Raw genomic sequence first — 13,874 nt, 5'->3', positions numbered from 1 at the left:
TTGAGATTTCACTTTTCTAGAAAGGTGCCCTTTCTATCTCCTGCAGATTAATGTTACCGATGCGGGTCTTGGGCCCGGACTGGACTGGAAAACCGATGAGACCACGGCGTAGACTTAGACTGGCCTAGTGGTGCTTGTAGCTTTCTTTGTTAGCAGATACGTAACGACACGGGACGAGTTCGTTCTAACAAAGGGCCGGAAAATAACGAAACTTTATGAGGAGCAGCAGTAAGCCATTTCCGGAAAACAAGTAACTGATTTCGCCAAAGAGAAGCGTCGTGGCCGGGAACCAGCACGCAACTATCGGGGGATCAAAGAGAAGCCACTGATTGAAGCTACCAATTGGAATCATGTGGTCTTCTCGTATGTACTCGAACATGTGGGCTTTCCTTGAGGCCACATGGGATGGTGTGGTTGTTGTTCGAGACCTCGGTATGTGGTATATAATATTACCCCAAAGCCCGGACCATCCATCAAACTTCGCACTCGCGCTCGCCAACCCTGTCTTCGGCCAGAGCTCCCCTCTACCGCATTTTCTTCATTTTTTCCCATGACTATTTCTTTCCCACGGGGATAGCATGCTTCCGAAAACCGCCCCAGACATTGTCGAGTTTCCGGTGGACTTCATCACCCCGCGGCGGAGCCAACCTGAGCACTCGGGAAGAACATACGCCGAAGATTCCGCCACGCTGTCCACCGACGCTCCATCTATCAATTTTACGAACCGCCAGGATTCAAATTGCTCAGATCAACCACCTCCTAGCGTTTGTCTGTTCGTGGATCCTACTATGCGTGGTACCTACTACCGTACTACGACAATGATTTCACAGCGTAGGGTCTGAAGAAGGCTATGGCTCTAAAATGCAGAACCTTGTGGCCTCGATATCGGACTACCTATATCCGGACGTCGTAGGGTATTGTCATCTCTGTGGACTAGGCGCTGAGGCTATGGACATATTGCTGGGATGGGCGTTGTGAGCGGCGACATATCCTCCGAGAACTTTGGCTCCCTCACAGCCTCAGAGAAAATCCTCAAATCCTCATTCCAGCATCGGAACCTCTGCATGTTCATCGGCAAGGAGTTCGTTTGCCATCAGCAGGGATGACGCATTCAAGCATCTTTCAATATTTCTGCAATCAACAATTCACACCAGAAGAAGTACCCAAGTTGCCAACATTTGGATCCGCCGGACTTCACCGTCCTTTAACTTGGTCATCCTACTCCGCGAAAGAAAGGCATCTATCCCTCCCACACTTACCGGGTCCACGGCGCAATCGATTTGTACATCATAAAAGCTCGCTGCTGGAAACCCACCGGGCAACTCTATCGTCAAATTGCCCCGGATCCACGGCCATACGCCTGAACGGTCCGGTTCGTTTCGGTCCATCCCCGTACCGGTCGAAAGGGTTTGCATATTCTACCTTATCTCCCTCCCTATGCACCGGCCCCATGACACCACCACCGCCGCCGCCGATGACGATGGGTGCCGCACACTCGTGGATACGGCTTGACCTTGTTCGAATCGGCCAATCTTCATTCTATTGTCCGTCCGAGCCGGGCATCGCCTAGATGCTCCATTCCCGGACTCGACTCTCGAGTCGGACTGTGGACCTGCTCACGGCGGGGAAGAGGGGGCGAAGGAAGGAAGGAAGTAACAGGGCGCCGAAAGAGACGAGTAAGTCTCAAACAGTAGGGAGAAAGGAGGTCGGAGGAGGTGCGACTGTAGGCTTATTGGCAAGAACCGGAAGACTAGAGTAGTCACCGCCACGAGCCTCACTATTGTTCGCGGCAAGTGTTAAATACGAGGGGCCGAAAGAGTCCGGATGTGGACGCCCCCTTATCGCTCCCTATCGCTTGTGAGTGTGTGATTTTTTGGACTTGTCAACACCACTTCCTCATGCTAGGACACCGTGCAGGCTGAACGATGACTCCAAGCCGGTACGGTCCTTCGCAAGGGTTTTCCCACATTAAAAAAAGGGGTTGCTCTGATAGAGCAGGCTTGAATCGCAATCGATGATGGTGGGCAGCTGTAATCGTACAAAGTCTGCTGTAGTGCCAACTCTTGATCCCTCTGAGGAGGAACAGCGAAGACAGATCATATAATATCACTCGCTTAGTGGAAATGATCGAGTTTTTGGACGGCGTTCGATGAGATGCCTTGGATGAAGAAGTGGATTAAGAAGCGGGATGATGACCATTACTGGTGGTGCAAAAGGCCTACTAAGCAGTCCCGCGAGCACCCATTCAAAAACTGCTCACGGTGGAGAAGTCAACAGAAAGCCTTGTGGGCAAAGGTCGGGAAGGAAACGGAGAGAAGGAAAGAGACGTGGTCGATAGCGGAGCTGTTCGCCGACGAGCGGTGCAGCGAGGCAATCCTAGAGTTTCTAGGAACGACAGATGTGGAGAGAAAAGCTCCACTAGATCGGGAGGAGGAGGATGAGGAGGAGGCGAGCATCGCATCGGGGGCAGAGCAAGAGTGTCCAGCAGGATATTGCGTCTGCGGCAGATGCGAGGAAGTGGGAGAGGAGGATACGCGGTGATAGGTTTTGGAGCGGAAGCGGATGACGGGGAAGAGAGGCGAGGGGCAGCAGGAGGAGCGGGCATGTGGGCCCATACCAGTCTTTACTGTCAATATACTTTTTGCTTGTGTCCGCCCGAGGCGGATGGGCAGGGGAAGTGGGGCGCCGCATCGGACTGGTCGGTACCGGGGCTTTCACCTCGGCTGGCCAGGGCGGATAGGAAACGGAGTTCATGGGTTCGCCATAGTCTAGATAGGCTGCATGAGAAATAAAACAGGAAGATCTCTCTCTCTTTCGATGGGATGCCAACAGAGCGGCTCCGACATGTATCCTCCCGCCTATCCACTGAGTATCTCTCCGCCGCCCCTCCAGCATCGATTAAAGTTTGCAACCTCACCAGCATGCTCTCTATCAATTCATCTAACCTTTCCTCTGTAATAACCCGAGCCCAACACACAGCTAAATACAATTACAATGCCTCAACGTCCGCTGCTCGTCTCCATATCTCGTCCAACTCCGTCTCCACATCTCCAACCAGCCTCCATTAGATTGAGATCAGGAGACTCAGCCGGCCATTCCAAACTCTCCATCCCATTCAACTCTCTGTAGGCTTTGGCATTTCCTTTATGCCCCGGAGCGATACTACTCTTGCACAATAGCCCATCCATATTCCTCGCGACACTAATGCCAAAAAGGTACAATAGCAGGCTCAAGGACCATTCATACATAGGTTGCGAAGTTGAGCTTCGTTTTGCCGGGAACGAAGATAGGATCAGACTTTGTACCGCCGAAGGCCCTCCAAACCACCTTGCTCTTCCGTCCTGAGTGAAATTTCCAATCGACGTAGTCGGGGTGATGATCTTCATCTAGTTTCCGGGTGGCCCATGGACGATGACCGAAGCCTGCCGTTGAGAAGGAGAATCTATTCATCCTGATTACTCTCTTCCACTCCTTCTTGGTCCAATGCAGTCTGTTCTGACACCAAGCAAGTCGTTTCGGTTTGTCGTTCGGTTTTACGTTGGGCTTCGTCCTTGGTACATGCGCGTTTCTGATAACCCAATGATTTCATGACATCTCGTACCGTCTTCGGACTACAGGCGTAATCCATCTCGACGCAGACCTCCTCCCAGCTCAGGCTTCGCGTGCGGGCGTCGCGGGTGATAAAGGCGACGAGACGCGCCTTCTCTTCATCATCGAATATCGGAGGTCTACCGGTTCGTTTCCGGTTCGAAGGAGAGCCATCCCGCTGATAACGGTGATATATTCGCGACGCTGTTCGAGCATCCATCTTGAGCTCTCTTCCGATTTGCCGCCAGCTCCATTTGGCATGATCACGCAGCGCGATAGCACGCATCCGCTCGTCCCGCGTGGTTTCTCGATGGCTCACGCCAACGGCCGGATCACGGACTCCCTTCTGCTTCATGGCCGGATATCTTGTGTGGCGATGGCTTCGCGTAACGTGACGACGTCTTTTTCTTGACAGCGGGCGGACGGTGGGCGGTCGGCGGGCGGGTGTAGGCAGTGGTGATGAGGATGAAGTTCGATACCCACCCCTATTACCACTTCTCAGCTTCTCGCCATGCCAGCTCCCCCTGGTCCGCCAAGCACCCATTATTAAGCGCCTATAATGGTGGCGATGCAGCGCTTATATACACGCTTGCACCCGCCGGTCCTCCAGCCTAGGGATGCCGCCCGTAACGTTACAGTAATGTAATGTCACGTAATGTCGCGTAATATTACAGTAAAGCATGAGTCGTGACGGTGAAGTTATTGCCAAGGCGGCTAGTGGTGGCTGGCTTTGGTCTTGACGTGGCTGGTGGTCGCTGGGTGGCTGGTACTGCCCGCCCCGGCCGGCTATTAGCTAGTTCAAGTGGTGCCAGCCACCCAGCAGTCACGTGCGTGGCGATCTTGGCAGTAACGTTACTACCAAGCTTACATCGTTACGTGACAACTTTACCGTCACAGCTCATACTTTATGGTCATCCGGCATCCCTACTCCAGCCACCAGGATTGGCTTGGTACATAGCCGTTGGACTGGATTGGACCACGTCAGTCAGCCCCGTCCGGACCGCCGTTCGGACCGGACCACGCCGGACGTTGGTTTGCTATGTAGCCTATGAATGGACTCCCTTAGGACGTCTCTGTTTAGTATGGGGTATTTGTTAGACGCTTGCTTGGGGAAAAAAAAGAGGACGCTGTCGTCGAACCTCCCCCACTACTCTAGTACCACCACCACCACGAGGTATGGCTGAGTGATGGATGAGCTGTCGGCGGTAGGAAGCGAATGTGGTTAGTAGTGGGCATTAACGTTGACGGGCATGGCGGGGTCGACCACTGATCGCGAGGAGGGGGGAACCTAAGCCAGCACCCGCGAGGTTTCTTCTTCTTTCTTGATCATTATCTATAGAACAGATGATCAACCTCAATCTCCACTTTTTCCTTGTGTGTTCTACTTCTCTCGACCCGCCGCTTTCCGGCCATTGGCGAATGAGCCCTCGCAAAACCACCATGCCACGAAATCAATGAGAGTACAAATAATTCAACAATTGGAACAGCAAATAAATATTGAAGAGATCGGACAAGTGTTTATTACTGCCACGGCAGGAAACTCGATACTTCGACAGAATTTGAAACTTCTAGAAGCTGAAGACTATCTATGGAAGCGATGGTCGTTGTTACACCCAGCGAGCTGGCAACATACCTCAAACACATGGGAATACTTATCGGTACAGCTGCAATTGACCTTGGATTGTTGGCGGCCATCCGAAAAGCTTTGCAAGAGTCAATCAATCCACACAGTTAGAGTCATTAAAGGAATGACTCTAGTCAATGAGCAGGAATGACTGAGTAAATCCGCGAGACTCCCGGTTGCCTTGGCCATCAACCCCCATGCTCCTCGCCACCAGTTAAACGATCCACTCGGCAACCCACCAGCCATTCCATCTGGGGTCCTCAAACCACTCCATACAAATGGACTCGCGAAACCCATCCCATTTTTAATTCCATTCGAAGTTTTGAGGACCCCTGTTATTGAGATGTTTCTATGATACATAGGATGTAGAGTACTTTCGGATGTATGTTTCCTGACGATTTGCGATCGCGTGCATAGGTACTTACTACCGTAGTATGTACATACCAAGTACTACATGAATATGCTAACTAAGCTAGATTTCAAAAGCGTGGTGCCCCGCGCCCGGGCAGTAGAGGTCCTCAAACCTTGCCGGGTGATCTGGCCGGCCGGAAACCCATCAAGACAAATTGACCAATAACGATGTCCAGCCATGAAATTCGGGTTTGAGGACCTTGCCCTGCAGGGCTGGCTGGCCAGGTGAGTAGCTCCGAGTACATCCAGGGTACATCCCTGACTTCTGAGCCCTTTCTACACCGCCCAGTCCTCCTGCCTGCTGACTGGAGTCAATTCTGCTCGGTGACTAGCCATTACTTTGATGACTCCAACTGTGCGAGTTGATCGACTCTTGCAATGCGGCATCTGTACCGATACTAATGTATTCCCATGTGTATGAGGTATGTCGCTAGCTTTCTGGGTGTAATCGCTTGCTGAGTTGCACATCCTCTTCGCCATCATTGGGTTCGAAAATGGAGTTGACTGTCGTTTGCGCGCGGATGTTGGAGTCGAGTAACTCGAGCACAATTTTTCTTGTAGATACACGAGGCATTCTTCCGGGTGATGACTAGGTTTGACCACAGGATGGAGAATATTTTACAGTCTAGTTCTTGATCCCGGAAACTACTCACAACCCACCTACCCATTACGGCGAACTAAAGGCAAGCTAGAGGCGAGCTAGAGTTCCTGAAGTCACCCAGACAACTTTTTCTGAGCCGGAGGAAGTAGCGGTGCCGGGAAACCTGAAAGATCGCCAAACCAATAGAAACACCTAATCACCTAGCCGGCCAGGTCACCCAGCAAGGTTTGAGGACCTCTAGTCTCGGACCCCCGGATTTCTCCGCCTTCACTGTCCTCTGCATACATACGTGGCAGACGGAGTACAATTGGGCAGCAGCAAAAGCAATGTGACGGAGCTTCCGATCCAACTGCTCTGGATGAAAACAGCTGCCGCAGGTCGTCTCAGACTCCGCCCAGTGGCCGGAATATGCTCAGGGCTGTGCCGGTAGCTGGTCAATAAAGACTTGCTGCATTCCCCTCCGCTTTCCTGAAGCTGCATTCTCGGGGGCTCGGTCATCGGCATGGCAGACTTAACGATAGACGTCCCAACTGTCGCAACGATACTTCTTATCCTATGTTCCTCGGGGATTCTGTTCGTGGTTCTTTGGCGTAAATCCCAACCAGCTCCGGTAAAACTCCAGGCTTCGACGGACGCTTCGTACTACACCTTCCGCGTATCCGACATCCCTAGAGGTATACACGAGCGCGACCTTAAACAAGCTCTTGAGCAGTTGGTTCCACCTGACCGGAGGAAGGCCGATGAAGGGGGAACTGTCATAGGATGGTCTCTAGCGCCTTCTTGCTACGAAGCCGACCAGTATCAGATTGTGACTGTCACGTTTCGCCAAATTCCGGACATCCTTCGGCGCTGTACGCAGTCATCCACCGTGGTATTCCATCGGGTTGCAATCCCGGGCTTGGACAGCGTGGAGCTCAGTTTCGACTCCCAATTTCTGGGGCTGACGCTGCTCAATGAGTGCACAGTGCCTACCGTCGAGTGAGTTGTGACCTCTCCCTGTTGGCTGGTGGGATGGAACTGACTCCGGTACGATACCAGTATCGTTGCGGTTACGGGACTCGCCGGCCATGCTTTCGGCTCATGGAAGGCGCGCGGCGGTGCGAAGATGTGGCTTCGGGATTTCCTTCCTCGAGACCTGCGCGACGCCAAGTACCAAACCAGAATCCTCACCTACGGCTACGATTCGACTCTGCTTCAAAGTGCCTCTGATGCCTCGATACACGAGTTCTCACGGAGACTACTGGAAGCATTGAAGGAATCACGTCGCCGTCCCGATGTAAGCTTTTGATCTGCTAGTGATCGACTGTTCAGTATGGGCTCTAACAACTTTTGTTGCTAGGAAATTCATCGACCCATCATTTTCATCGCACACAGCCTGGGAGGCATCGTTCTTAAGCATGTAGGTGCCATCTATATGCTCAACATAGCAGTGGATCTGTTTTGATCTTCTAGGCTCTCACGGAGGCGAAGCGTGGCGACCCTAAGGACAAGGCAATATTTAACTCTTGCTATGCTGCCTTATTCTTTGGTGTTCCGAACAGGGGCCTCCGGATTGATCATTTACTGTCGATGGTGAAAGGCCAACGGAATGAACGATTGGTGCACGATCTCTGTGAAACGTCTCAGTATCTCCCCGAGTTACATCGCGACTTCTACCGCGAGTTCGACTTCAAAGACGCCAAAATATATTCCTTCTACGAGACAAAAGACACTAAAACCGTTGAGGTAGAGTACTTCCTGAAATAGTAATTCGGGATCCGAACTGACATCGGAATTATCCTGGCTACAGTATAACCCAGATACAAAAACTTTCGAGAGAAGAGGCCCGTTAGTGCGGATGGTAACCCGCGACTCTGCGACTCATTCGGGGCCCAATGAAAAGATCTATCATCAATTGAATATCGACGAAGATCACTCCAATATCGTCAAGTTTGGGAACCGTACCAACATCGATTATCAGACTGTTAGGGGGATAATCAGGGAGTGTGTCGACGAAGCTCCCCGCGCGATCAAGAGGCGGCCGGGTGGGAGGCAAAGTGGGTAACCGGTAATTCGACTGGCTGTATTTAGAATAAAAGACTGATGCGGCTTTGTGGCGAATGATTTCAGAAACCGATCTCCAGAAAGAATGTCTCCGTTCACTTCTCCCGGCGTCCAACAACCCAGCCCCAAGGATCCCCAATGCAAAAATACACCGCAACACATGCGAATGGCTTCTCCAACAGGAAATGTTGAAGGAATGGTGCTCAGCCGGGGGGAATGATAGCAAAATGCTATGGATTTACGGGAATCCCGGGACCGGCAAGACGGTCCTGATGGATTTCTTACGACAGCATCTCGCGAAGGATCCGATGTCGACAGTTATTTACTTTTTCTGCAACGGCAAAGACAAAGAGAATCGAACGGCCATAGCAGTGTTGAAGTCGTTGGTATATCAACTTCTGAATGAGCACCCCGTATTTTTCCCGCACGTCCTGCCAGAATACGAAAAGTTCAATCTCGCAAAGGAAGCGAAGTGGTCCGCATCTTGCTTGTGGGACATCTTTCATTCCATCTGACGAACCCGGCAGCTGAAGCTGTTTACTACGTCATCGATGCTCTGGACGAATGTTCCGATAACCGGCAAGAGGATGGTTACTGCAGATACGATATTATCGAGCACCTGCACAATCTGTACCTGACCCAGTCAACAGCAACTACCTGCGCAGGACATATCGCCATCAGCAGCCGACCGAACGCAGATATCGTGTCACTCCTTCCCGCCCTCAGGCTGGCCATTCGCACCGAGGATCACAACGCGACTGACATCCAGCGATACATCTCCGACGAGGTGGGAAGATTGGCGAAGAAGCTAAGTTATCCGGCCGAACTGAAGACCGAGGTTGAGACGTTCCTCGAAGAAAACTCGGGCCATATGTTCCTCTGGGTATTCCTCACCATCAACGAACTTAGCAAGCGGTACACGCCAGCAGAGATACGAAAGCTCTTGAAAGGCGTCCCGCGGACGCTCTACGCATACTACGAACACAAACTCTCCACGGTCGCCATCGAGAATCGCGAAAGAGCCAAGGAAATCCTCATGTGGATCGCACATTCCGCGTTCCCGATCTCTCTCGAGGAGTTGAGGGTAGCTATAGCGACGAGAGATGACGCTCGGTCGATGCCTGAGATCCAGGATTACATGCCGTTGAACATAGAGGTCGAGATACAGGAGTTGTGCGGCCCTCTGGTTGAGATTGTGGAGTCCCGGGTCATGCTCATCCATCAGACCGTCAAAGAGTTCTTGATGACTGACAGCGAGAGCGTGGCGAGCAACGATAATCCCCGTTTCGAGCTGCTTTACCACAGAAAGTTCTACGTGCCCGTGAAAGAAGCCGCGTCCGCTCTTGCAAGGATATGTATGGTCTATCTCCTCTTGACCGATCATGTCAGTCCGTACGAACTTTTAGCATATCCGGTCCACACGTGGCCGTTCCATGCCCGCTCGTGCGTCCCCCTAGACTAGAAGACAAAGGACATTTTTCGGAAATTCTTCACCGAGGGCTCCCAGTTCCGTTTGTGGATGAAACGCTACTGGTCCAATAATTTTCCCAAAGAGGAGGTCGGTGATGCTCTCCAGCCGCTTTACATAGCGTCGTATCTACACATCATGCTAGTAGTAGAGCTTCTACTCGAGGATGGTGCCGACGTGAACAACCAAGGCGGAAGGTACGGCAATGCGCTTCAGTGCGCAGCATCCAACGGTGGCAGCCTCGAAATCGTCAAGCTTTTGGTGGAGAAGGGAGCAGACGTGAATGCACACGGGGGCTATCTCGGGACCGCAGCGATAGCGGCGGCGTTCAGCGGCAGCATCGAGATACTGTTGTTCCTCCTGCAGAGCGGCGCCAACATCCACACGCCGGGAGGCCACTTCGGGTGCGCGCTACAGGCGGCAGCGTGGAAAGGGGAAACCGCCACGGTCAAGTTCCTGTTGGAGCACGGCGCCGACATGGGGTTGTCCTGCGGCGAATTCGTCAATCCGCTGCTCGCTGCCGCATGGTCGGGCCACCTCGATCTGGTGGACCTATTCATCGACCGCGGGATGCATTCGGACACCCGTGGTCCCCGCCGAGGGTTCCCATTGCAGGCAGCTGTTCGCAGGAAAAAGGTACATGTAGTCGAGAGGCTGTTGGAACGCGGTGCGAATGTCAATTTGCAAAGCGGAGTGTGCGGGAGTGCGTTGCACGCAGCTATAGCTGGTGGGTCGGCTGGGCTCGTCAAGCGCTTGGTAGAGAGTGGCGCAGATCTCAGTATAGCAAATAGGAAGGGCTTGTCGGCGTTACAGGCAGAAGCAGCAAAAGGCAACATGGAGATCGTACGGATATTGGTGGATGCCGGTGCTGATATCGCGACGACTTCTGGGGGCGGGGCTGCCGAGGATCTCGCTAACCAAGGAAGTCACGCGGGGGTAGCAAAGTTCTTGGAAAAGAAGAGGGCGCAAGGCAGATCACAAGAATCAAAAACTTGAGCATCAGAAGAACTGTTCATTCATTAATAGGCGCTCATGGAGTGCTCTTCGAGGCAAGAAGTGGGACTACGATACCCGTAGAGTCGGCTTGGAGATTGATGATTCCGGAGAGCAGAGAGCCCGTTCATCCTGGAAGGTCGGAGGAGTGAGTGTGCCCGAAGCTTGAGTCAGTAGAGTCGAGAAACTCCACCTTTACTGGGACTAGACCCGGCATACTACATTTTCGTGGCAAACAACCGCTTTTGCGGTATCTCTGGTGGATATGCAAAGCCAGAAAATTTCCAACAGCTTTGCCCCATCTATTTTTTGGGAATACGATTCGCTCTGTCTTCTCAAGGTGATAGCTTCTCCAACAAGTGATAAAGGTGGTTTCTGGGCATTAGAGCATTGGGGCTGTCTCTGACTTCCGATACTATGCACGAACCTTTCTCCTTCTAGACTACTTCCTGTCATGCGTGATGACACCAGCCAACCGTAACTCCCGAAACTTAGCGCAGCGAATTGAGGTTGATTAAGGTTTGCAAGGGCTCACTCTGGTGGGGGACACCTGGTCGCGGAATCATGTGTGGATTTGGTCAACTTCGGTGGTTGGCGTGGCTGCCTGATCGTCACCTGCCATCACTCACCCCAGGCACCCAGGGTCCAGGATCAAGGGCCCAGCGGTTGCTCGGCTTTTTGTTTAATCAGTTTGCATTCAACCTTATTAGATTATGGCAGTTACATAATCGGTTCCTCCCCCACAGCGGCTACTCGGCTGTGGATGGTATGCCATGATCTACTCTGGATAGGTTCAATGCGTGGATTATTAAACAAGAATAAAATCGGCAGTGGTTAGGCTGTGTGCGAAATAAATCTACGGTACCTCTCCCGGCTATACAGATCGATTCCAGTGAATAAATATGCATCTCCAAGGGTGCGATTATCACACTCAATTTACTCTACCCACCTTATCTCCCTCCGACGCGTGAAATGGCCCTCTCCGCCGCCCCCGCCGCCTCCTTCTACAGTCCCCACGACCACCCCGACTTCGCCGGCACACCATGGGCCGCCGCCCTCCTCTCCTCCCCCACCACCATACCCTACAGGAGCGGCGACATCCTCGTCGAACAACCCACGCCCGGCCGCACCAACTCCCTCACTGCCGTCACGCTGAATACACCCTTCACGTTCCGGGCGCTCGCGGTCGTCACCAACCCCTCGGGCGACGTATGCCTGCTCTTCTCTCTCGGCAGTGGAATGAACGGACACGAGAGTGTTCTCCACGGCGGGATGGTGACCACGATGCTGGATATCTCCACGGCCGCCGCCATGAATACGATGGCGTTCACGGCGTATCTGAACGTCACGTTCAAGAAGCCTGTGCCGACGCCGACTGTGGTGCTGTGTAGAGGTAAGGTGGTCAAGAGGGAAGGGAGGAAGATTTTTGTCACTGCGACGGTGGAGGATGGGGTGGGTGGGGTGTATGCTGAAGGGAACGCTCTGTTCATTAAGGTTCGGGAACCGGCAAAGTTGTAGCGTGGCAGGAGGATAATAGAGACAGTTCTGAAGAGGGTGTAACTGGACAGCGAGCATATAGCTGTAGATGTTCGTTATGGAGGGTTCGATTATGTAGAGGATGGGTTGATTATTTATACACGCACACCCGACACCTACCAAATCGCGCCAATCCTTGGAGCTGCGGTTCCATACGGTCGTTACATGCTAATAACATGGATACTTTATGTGGCATTTTGAGGGGGTTGTCTTGCTCCAGCCTCATCCAAATGTGGCGCTCCAGGCTCAGCCATCCGTCGCTAACAACCTTCAAATGCGCGGCAGATGGCGCTTGTGCGGCAAATGCAACTTCACCTCACTGGTGCACCATAAATGTTGCGACACTTTTTTGTTTCATCACTAAATTGCATGCGATCTTAGCTAGGTTATGGCGATACATTCGTCATCCGGGTATTCCATTCGCTCCAAAGCCTTACCACCCGGCCAGTTGCAGCGCCTCTTTAGATCGCGTCTCCCTCTGCGGCTCCTCTCCACGGATACCTAGCTTGTCTTGCTATGGATAGCTCGCAGGCGTCGCTGTGGATACAGCACTAGCACGCTGCACCTTTCGTTCAAACACAGAAAGACGTCACATCAGATCTATTCAAAGCACACGGCATGTTTTTCACTCGTTCAGCACAGACAGCGTTGTGACGGAGCTTGTCCGTCGCGAGGGCACCCACCACTTTATAGGTATCGAATTGCTGTTTCCAGCACGGAAAAATTCCCGCGTGGTCTAGTGGTTTAGGCCATGCAATCGGCGAGGGGAGTCGAGGGAAATTTCCGGGTTTAACCTAGGTAGAAAACCTTTGTATTCAACTCTTGGGGTTTTCAAGCCACCCACCGGAGGTGGTGACGGTTTTTGTTTTTGTTTTTGGCGTGACGGAGGGAGCACTAGTTTGATATCACTCGGCAGTAATTATCACGTGACACACCTTACGCTGCTGTGGAGGTGAGTACCTATCCCTACGATGAACTTCATTATCGAGGGAATAGAGGAAGCAAAATGTACGGCGGGAAACCTGAATCTCCTACACAGAAGGTAAGGCGATATACAGATGGATCAAGACTAGAAGATAGGGCTGCGGGCTCCCTAGGGTACAAGCAATGCGTGCAGTGTTCTACATAGTCCGGTCCAGTCCGTTCGGACCCATGGACGGGACTGGACTACATATATCCAGTCCGTCCGGAGGTTTCTGTTGGACGGGACTAGTCTACCAGTAAGGTCGGACGGGACGAACTGTAGTCGACTGCTAAGACCACCAAGACTGGTAAAAGTACATACCTATGTACAGCGCAAATTGGACGAAGGTGGTGTCCTGGAAAGGTCTTACTGCCGGATTTGGTAGAGGAAGTGCTGGAAAGAGGGGAATTTTCTTTAACTACCGGACTGCAGTCCAATCCCGTCCAGAAACTTAACGGGCGGGACGGACTACTTTTATCCCGTCCTCCAAAAGGCATGGACGGGACTGGGTCTTGGGAGTCCGTAGCGGAGGGTTGGTCCTTGGAGCAGTGTTCGATATAGTCCGGACTGGACGGACTGCCAAAATCTGGTCCATTCCGGCCATTTGGACGGACTGCGTGAAAGTAGTTCGTCCTACCCTCCAATT

The 13,874-nt window shown here is 52.5% G+C and overlaps 4 protein-coding genes across 4 annotated transcripts; 3 read left to right on the top strand and 1 right to left on the bottom strand.

Moving 5' to 3' along the window:
- Positions 1-3,162: 3,162 nt before the first annotated feature.
- Positions 3,163-4,059, bottom strand: BZA05DRAFT_435253 (uncharacterized protein; the record flags this gene model as incomplete). The annotated part of the gene is made up of 3 exons (XM_051486362.1): positions 3,602-4,059; positions 3,247-3,495; positions 3,163-3,201 (listed from the first exon to the last, which is right to left on the bottom strand). Exons 1-3 carry the CDS (start codon positions 3,941-3,943, stop codon positions 3,163-3,165), a joined length of 630 nt encoding a protein of 209 aa, XP_051340740.1. The 5' UTR covers positions 3,944-4,059.
- Positions 4,060-6,604: 2,545 nt separating this feature from the next.
- Positions 6,605-9,292, top strand: BZA05DRAFT_260779 (uncharacterized protein). The gene is made up of 7 exons (XM_051480127.1): positions 6,605-7,202; positions 7,263-7,500; positions 7,564-7,623; positions 7,677-7,949; positions 8,014-8,260; positions 8,334-8,742; positions 8,795-9,292. Exons 1-7 carry the CDS (start codon positions 6,727-6,729, stop codon positions 8,796-8,798), a joined length of 1,707 nt encoding a protein of 568 aa, XP_051340739.1. The 5' UTR covers positions 6,605-6,726; the 3' UTR covers positions 8,799-9,292.
- Positions 9,293-9,873: 581 nt separating this feature from the next.
- Positions 9,874-10,731, top strand: BZA05DRAFT_335381 (ankyrin repeat-containing domain protein; the record flags this gene model as incomplete). Its single annotated transcript, XM_051480765.1, has 1 exon — positions 9,874-10,731. The coding sequence occupies one exon, from the start codon at positions 9,874-9,876 to the stop codon at positions 10,729-10,731; it is 858 nt and encodes a 285-aa protein (XP_051340738.1).
- Positions 10,732-11,621: 890 nt separating this feature from the next.
- BZA05DRAFT_393595 (HotDog domain-containing protein) lies at positions 11,622-12,385 on the top strand. Its single transcript, XM_051483238.1, has one exon. The coding sequence runs from the start codon at positions 11,701-11,703 to the stop codon at positions 12,244-12,246; it is 546 nt and encodes a 181-aa protein (XP_051340737.1). The 5' UTR covers positions 11,622-11,700; the 3' UTR covers positions 12,247-12,385.
- Positions 12,386-13,874: the final 1,489 nt, after the last annotated feature.

The sequence above is a fragment of the Tricharina praecox genome, assembly GCF_024521635.1.
Source record: "Tricharina praecox strain CBS 144465 chromosome Unknown BZA05scaffold_8, whole genome shotgun sequence".
Taxonomy (NCBI): domain Eukaryota; kingdom Fungi; phylum Ascomycota; class Pezizomycetes; order Pezizales; family Pyronemataceae; genus Tricharina; species Tricharina praecox.
This window is presented reverse-complemented; position numbering and strand designations above follow the sequence as displayed.